Source organism: Haemorhous mexicanus, chromosome 1 (assembly GCF_027477595.1).
Source record: "Haemorhous mexicanus isolate bHaeMex1 chromosome 1, bHaeMex1.pri, whole genome shotgun sequence".
In the NCBI taxonomy this organism is placed as follows: domain Eukaryota; kingdom Metazoa; phylum Chordata; class Aves; order Passeriformes; family Fringillidae; genus Haemorhous; species Haemorhous mexicanus.
The window spans coordinates 15,023,652-15,029,651 of NC_082341.1; the positions used below are offsets into that span (position 1 = coordinate 15,023,652).

General features: G+C 50.0%; 1 protein-coding gene and 1 long non-coding RNA gene across 8 annotated transcripts in view; one reads left to right on the top strand and one right to left on the bottom strand.

The window, feature by feature from the left end:
- The window catches only part of ZEB1 (zinc finger E-box binding homeobox 1), a 120,153-nt gene extending 115,372 nt beyond the window's left edge, over nucleotides 1–4,781 (bottom strand). The window contains exon 1 of one of the 4 annotated variants that reach the window (XM_059840582.1): nucleotides 4,669–4,781. In XM_059840582.1, coding sequence (XP_059696565.1) covers nucleotides 4,669–4,726 — 58 coding nt within the window. In that variant the 5' untranslated portion in view covers nucleotides 4,727–4,781. Of the gene's footprint in view, nucleotides 1–2,800; nucleotides 3,027–3,785; nucleotides 3,908–4,668 lie in introns of those variants that run through there. The other 3 variants (XM_059840598.1, XM_059840607.1, XM_059840591.1) reach the window with 3 other exon arrangements.
- Nucleotides 3,690–5,646, top strand: LOC132324474 (uncharacterized). 4 transcript variants are annotated; one of them, XR_009485637.1, is made up of 3 exons: nucleotides 3,690–3,781; nucleotides 4,859–4,945; nucleotides 5,341–5,646. It is a non-coding gene; the product is annotated as an uncharacterized LOC132324474 (long non-coding RNA). The 4 variants fall into 4 exon arrangements; XR_009485638.1 differs by lacking the exon at nucleotides 3,690–3,781 and adding an exon at nucleotides 3,985–4,243; XR_009485635.1 differs by lacking the exon at nucleotides 3,690–3,781 and adding an exon at nucleotides 4,338–4,494.
- The last annotated feature ends 354 nt before the right edge of the window (nucleotides 5,647–6,000 follow it).

Genomic DNA, 6,000 nt, shown 5'->3' on the forward strand with positions numbered 1-6,000 from the left:
CCACATCAGGAAAGGCATTACAGTGATATTTTGACTTCAGAGTGCTTCAGCCTCTCCCCCCAGCACTGGAAAACGTCTATAAGAAAAAATTACAGGCTAATACCACAACCGGAGTCTCAGTGGGGAAGGAAGCAGGGAACAGCTGTAGAACCCCTTCCTCCTGCTCTGTCCACAAAGGAGCTGCTTACAGAGAGCAGGAGCCCAACCACAGTCAATAACACAAATTAACAGGACCTGTCATAAAGCCCAAAGTCCACAGAAACCCCTCCCCACTGAGTCTACCTGATGTAACTAAAAATATTCAACAGAAAATTTGGACTGAATTCAAAGAAGTCAAATCCTCAGACTTCTAACTAAAAACATTGAGTGACTTCTATGAGTGGGAAGCCTATGTCAAAAGGAAAGTTTCATCTTCTTGCTACTTTTCATTAACACTTTCAGCAGCACATGTACAGAGCCCTACAAGCAAGGCAAATTGTTTCAGGAAACAAATTACTTTAAAAACACCCAACTGCCTCAGGTAATTAATTACCATAAGACAACCTGCTTTACAACTGTTAAAATAACAAGCACTGACTGCTGACAGAAAAATGAAGAAATAGTGACCTTTTTAAGAGGAACTCACACTGTATTTCAGTAACTAACACTAAAACAGTAGTACTACTTGTTTATAAGAGAGAAGGTTTTCTTGGTCTCAAACAGTTAATTCAGTTGTCCACGTAGACCTGCTCACTGTGCCTGGAATTTTAACTCAGGCTACATTCTACAAATCCCAAATTGCAAATTTAAATTAACATTAGAGTGAAAACATGGTACATAGCAAAAAAAGAAAGGCAAGGGGGCAAGAGAAGACAGGCACAACCAGCAATGTTGTATCCCAAGTGTCACTAACACCTGACGTCCTGCTGGCAGCCAACACTTTGGAGCTAAAAGAAATATGCTTTTGCCTTATTCAGAGGGACTTACAGTGTTCTTACAATTCTTAGCCTGGTAGCAAAACTTTACATGAAAGTGTTACCTAATAGAAATAAAAAGAGAGAAGAACCAACTGTAAAGCAACTGAAATTGCACTCTAACAAGTCAATTGACATAACCTTTTAGTAATAAACTCACTGTGACCAAGGCTGGCTTATATCTTCTCCTCACATGTACCTGACAGCATGCAGAATTTACTCAGATTCACACATTCCTCTTTTCACCATCAAACATGCATCTGAATACCTGAAGGCATACTTGCATTATTTTCAGAACATCTATACTTAACGTTGATATCTTTTCACACTCTAGGAAGGAAAGTTTTAAATATTTTATTTTACTTATCTCACAGCATTGCTGAAGAACAAGATGTGTCACTGTTAGTTTTGCTGTTTAATAAGAACTAAGACAACCCCATAACATACATGAGAGAAGCTAGGAAAGCAACTAATCCTGACTGCAAACCAACTCAGAATAAGAAAACCTTGGCTGATATTGAATCTATTTGAAGTCTACTCAGGAGTCTCACAAGAGTGTGGCTATGCAGATGACGGGCAAAAAATACCCAAACCATGCCGCTCTTGCCTCCTCTTCATTTTTCTATCAAAAAAGAGGGAGAAGGGAAAAAGTAGATGGGATGAGAGACTCCCAACCAGCGCTGTGTTTCTGCTGTATCACATTATCTCAACGCTTTGTTAACTCTTCTGCTGTAGCAGAAGTTGTTTGTGTATTGGCCAGAACTAAGGACAATGACATGGGGTAGTTTTCTTCAGGTAGGAAGTGCCAGATTTCCTTCTAAGTGGAGGCCTTAATGGCAGCACCAATCGGCTCTTTGCTGACCTCCTGTAGGGACCAATAAACAAGGTAGAAAAGGAACCAGCTCCAGAGCTAAGATGATAAGACTGTCTTTCCAGCTAGAGTTAATGCACCAGGATGGCTCCCAAACACAGAGAGAAAGCAGGGGAAAGAAAGAAAAAACAAAAGTTTACAGTATAAGATTAGCTGTATTAAGTTTAACAAGAGATAAAAAGAAAAGTTTACAGTACTCAATGCCATAGCCCAGTATTATTAACTGGCATACTGGATGTCTAATGCAATCTCTCTGTAATAATTTCATATTCTGTGGGAACATGAATAGGAAACAACATAAAAATGCTTTTCTTTTTTATACTAGAAAGAAGCCAGTAGCTTATGCATCTCCCCTATGCCCATTCCTCATTAACAGAAGACACCTATAAGAACCAAGTGCATTCTGCGACTTTGGGGGGAAAAAAAAAGCCTCATACTTATTTATTTTAAAGGTTAAAGGGTTAACATTTTTCTATGCATTTTCTTCAGTAAATATTTGCAAGTCAAACATAAACCCACTGCTGAGAAATCTCTATTATCCAGATTCTATTATCTAACCGATCCTGATGCTCCAAAGCACAATGACTTAAGTTGGTTTTAATTCCTCAATAAAAGGAACCAAAACTAGCCTAAACCAAGACACACTACATTTTATATTACAAAACTAGTTGATAAAGACTCAGAGGCTTTACATAATAAAGTAGGTGCAGGAATGAGGTCCAAAAGTGATGAAGATGAAAGATACCTGGAATGATACCAGATCTTATACACCTTTTGTTTTCTGCAAGTGATACACGCTGCAGACAAAACGATTTGTGCTAAACAGCCTTAAATCTGGTTTTCTAATATTAAGCACAAAGGAAAAACACTGACAGCAAGCGTGGTAAATAAATCCCTCCCTTGAGAATGAAAGCAGCAGACAGGAGGGGGCTGACATGCATGCAGGAGAAAACTAAACACCATCTTTTTTTTCTACCTGCACAAGTTGCCATTTGCTGCAGCAATCAAGGATCTTTTTTTCCTCGTCGATTTCAAAAGCCAGGTTTTCAGAAAATTTCTCTCACAAGTCATCTGTTGATATGCTTCAAGAGTATGTTATTCATATCACTGGATCTTTAAGAGAAAAATCCATTTTCTTTCCTGTTCAGGTAAACATGTTTACAGCTCCTGCACAGACGCTGGGTGGTTCAGACTCACATGTCACACATGTTGTCGTCAGCAACAAGAAAAGCCCCTTTCTCTGATCATCCACATTTTTAATAAGGTAAAGAGAAAAGCACTTTCCAAACTTACCTTTAGCACAGCCAAATCACGAACTAAATATAAATATTTACACTAGGACAAGGAATTAATAACATGAGCGTGCAAGCAAGAATACTTGCTAGAAAACGCACACAACAAAAATAAGAAAACCCTTTTAAGTTCAACGCAATCAAACCAACCCGTTAGCCCCTGGAAAGGCCGTCATTTATCACCACGTTATGCCCCGGACAGGGAGGATTAGAGAGGTGAAGCACCGATCGTGACTCCGATCTATTTCGGAGACCGTTCACTGCATATGAAAACATCTCAGATCGCAGGCAAAGCCTTCCTATCTGTGACCCTGCACAGGAAATGCCACATAAAACCTAAAATTGCCAAGGAGGGTTACAAAATCGCCTACTCTACTGCCTATTCCGAAGAGTCGTGCTACGAGGACCGAACTACTTCTCCATTTTCCATAAAATAAGTAGAGAGTGGGTGTTACGAGCCTTTATTTCCCCCGCCGTGTACCTTACCACTGCATCTTAAAGTAACACACGTACCAAAGGGGAAAAAACCACCACCCCACAGCAGCCCTTAAGCCTGAAATGTAAATGTAATTCCTTATATAGACTGCAGCAGCTGGTCACACACGCACGGAGAGCGGAGCGGGGGCCCCCGGCCAAACCGTTACCACCCATTATTATACAAACAGGTACCTCCGAAGCCAGAGGGAAGGGAAGAAACTTCGCCGCCCGCCCCCGCCACCCGGGCGCAGCCCTCCCTTCCCCACCGGCCCGGCGGGGCGGCAGCGCGGCCGCGGGGCGCCGCCGGGCACCAACTCTCTGCGGGGCGGGGAGGCGCGGAGCGGGCGGGCGGGCGCGGAGCGGGGGCGCCGGCCCGGGGCGGCCGCGCTGCCCCCGCGCGAATCGCCGCCCGCTGCGGCGGCGGTGCCTCCCCCGCATGTGCTCCCGGGTGTGTCCCCTCGGGGACGGCCGGCGTCCCCCACCGCCGACCCAAGAAAGGCGAGCGCCGGCCGGGGGCGAGGAGCCGGCCCGCTACCGGGCGAGCGGGGAGGAAACTCCGGCGGGCGGCAGAGGCGCTCCCGGGCGGGCGGCGGGGCGATCCCGCCCGCGGGGCCGGGGGGAGGCCCCGCTCCGCCCGGGGTAGCGCGCAGGTAACAAGTTTCGGAGTTGGGGCTGCCGCGGCCGGGCGGGCGGCGGCCGCTCCCCCGCCGCTCCCCGCGGAGCTCGGCGTCCCCGCCCGGGCCGGAGGGCGGCGGCGCGGCCGGGGGCCCCCGAGCCCGCTGCCGGCGGCGGGGCGGTCGCGGGGCTTGAGGGGGAAGCAGCGTGTAACGGTCCCGGACAGCGGCGGAGTGCGGAGGCACCGCTAGGCGGAGGAGGGAGGCGGCGGCGAGGGAGGCTGCAGGTAGCGGATATAACGGTGCGGAGGGAGCCGCGCTCCCGGCGAGCCGCGGCGGGGGAATTACTTTGGCGCCCGCCCGACCTCCCCCCTGCGCGCTCGGGACGGCTGTGCCCGGCCCCCGCCCCGGCCCCGCCGCCGCTCCAGCGCGGCCGCGGCGCTGCCCCACGGGTGACTGACCGTTGTTGCGGCGCGGGTTCGGCTGCTTCCTGCGCTTACACCTGGGGCCATCCGCCATGATCCGCTCGCTGGTGTCTAAATGCTCCAGTCACCTCCTCCCCCGCCCGCCCCCCTCACTCCCTCCCCTCCCCCCCGGACCTGGTTTACGACACTGGGTGGTTTTACTTTTACATCACCTTCCTACACCTAGTGCTCGCCCGGAACCTTGTTGCCACGGGAGACGGGCGCTTTACGGCAGCGCATTTGAACGGCGGCGAGGGAAAAGTTGCGCCCGCAGGTACCGGGGGCGGCCGCGCCGCCCGGGGGGGCTCTGGTCCCCCGACCCCCGCGCTGCCGCCGGCGCGGGGGGACTCTAGTGGGGCGGGGCGGGGCCGGGCTGGGGGTGTCGGTGGTCGCCGGCCCCCGGGGCGGCGCAGGAGGATCCCCGCGGGGCAGTCCCGCAGCGCCGCGCTGAGGGGCCGGCCCCGCGGCCGCCCCGCTGCCAGGTGCGGCCCCAGCAGACGCCCCCAGGTGCGGCGGGGCCGTGGCGGCGCGGCCCGGCCCGGCTCCCGCGGCCCGCGGGGCTGTCCCGGCGCGGGGCCGTGCTCCCGGCCCGCGGGGCTCGCACCTGGCGGGGCGCGCAGCGCTGGGGGCGCGCCCGCGGCTCACCGGGACCGGCGTCTGCTCTTCCAGGACTCAGCGAGAACCAACAGCTGCACCGCCGTGACGCCGTTCCCACCGTGCGCGAAGTCTGCCGCACTCGGGCTTTCCTTGGTCATACTTCCCTGTTTTACAGAGAGGAGGAGAGGTATAAAATTCTGTGCCTTAACGAATAAAAAGAAGAGAACTGTTTTTCACGGATAATTAATAAGCAACCTCTGTTGTACTTAATAAACTTATTTAATGTATATAAAAATTTAAACCATCAAACACTTGCGCTATTTATTTACTCTTGCTTTTCACTTCAGGCAATAAAATAATTTAGTAAGTTTGCTTCTAGGCTTCCTTATTTCTCTTTTTTTTCTTTATCTTGGCATGATTCTGTAGAATTTATAGTTCTATGCTTCTGGGGAACTCTTTTATCTAAAGAAATTAAATGTAATTAAATTAAAGTTCAGTGAAAGCATTTCTCTTAATGGGATACTTTCAATAAGAAATTGATACACTACAGAACTTGAGGCCTTCAGCTGTTCTACACTGTCCTATTCCACATGCTATATATTCACATTCTGTAGCAAGTCACCTCATTTCATGGAAGCAGCATAGCACTTCTATAGGAAATGAACTATTGAATGCTGCCAGTTTATGGACATACCTTGCATCTGAAGCTCCCACAAAAGTCTGGACAATCAG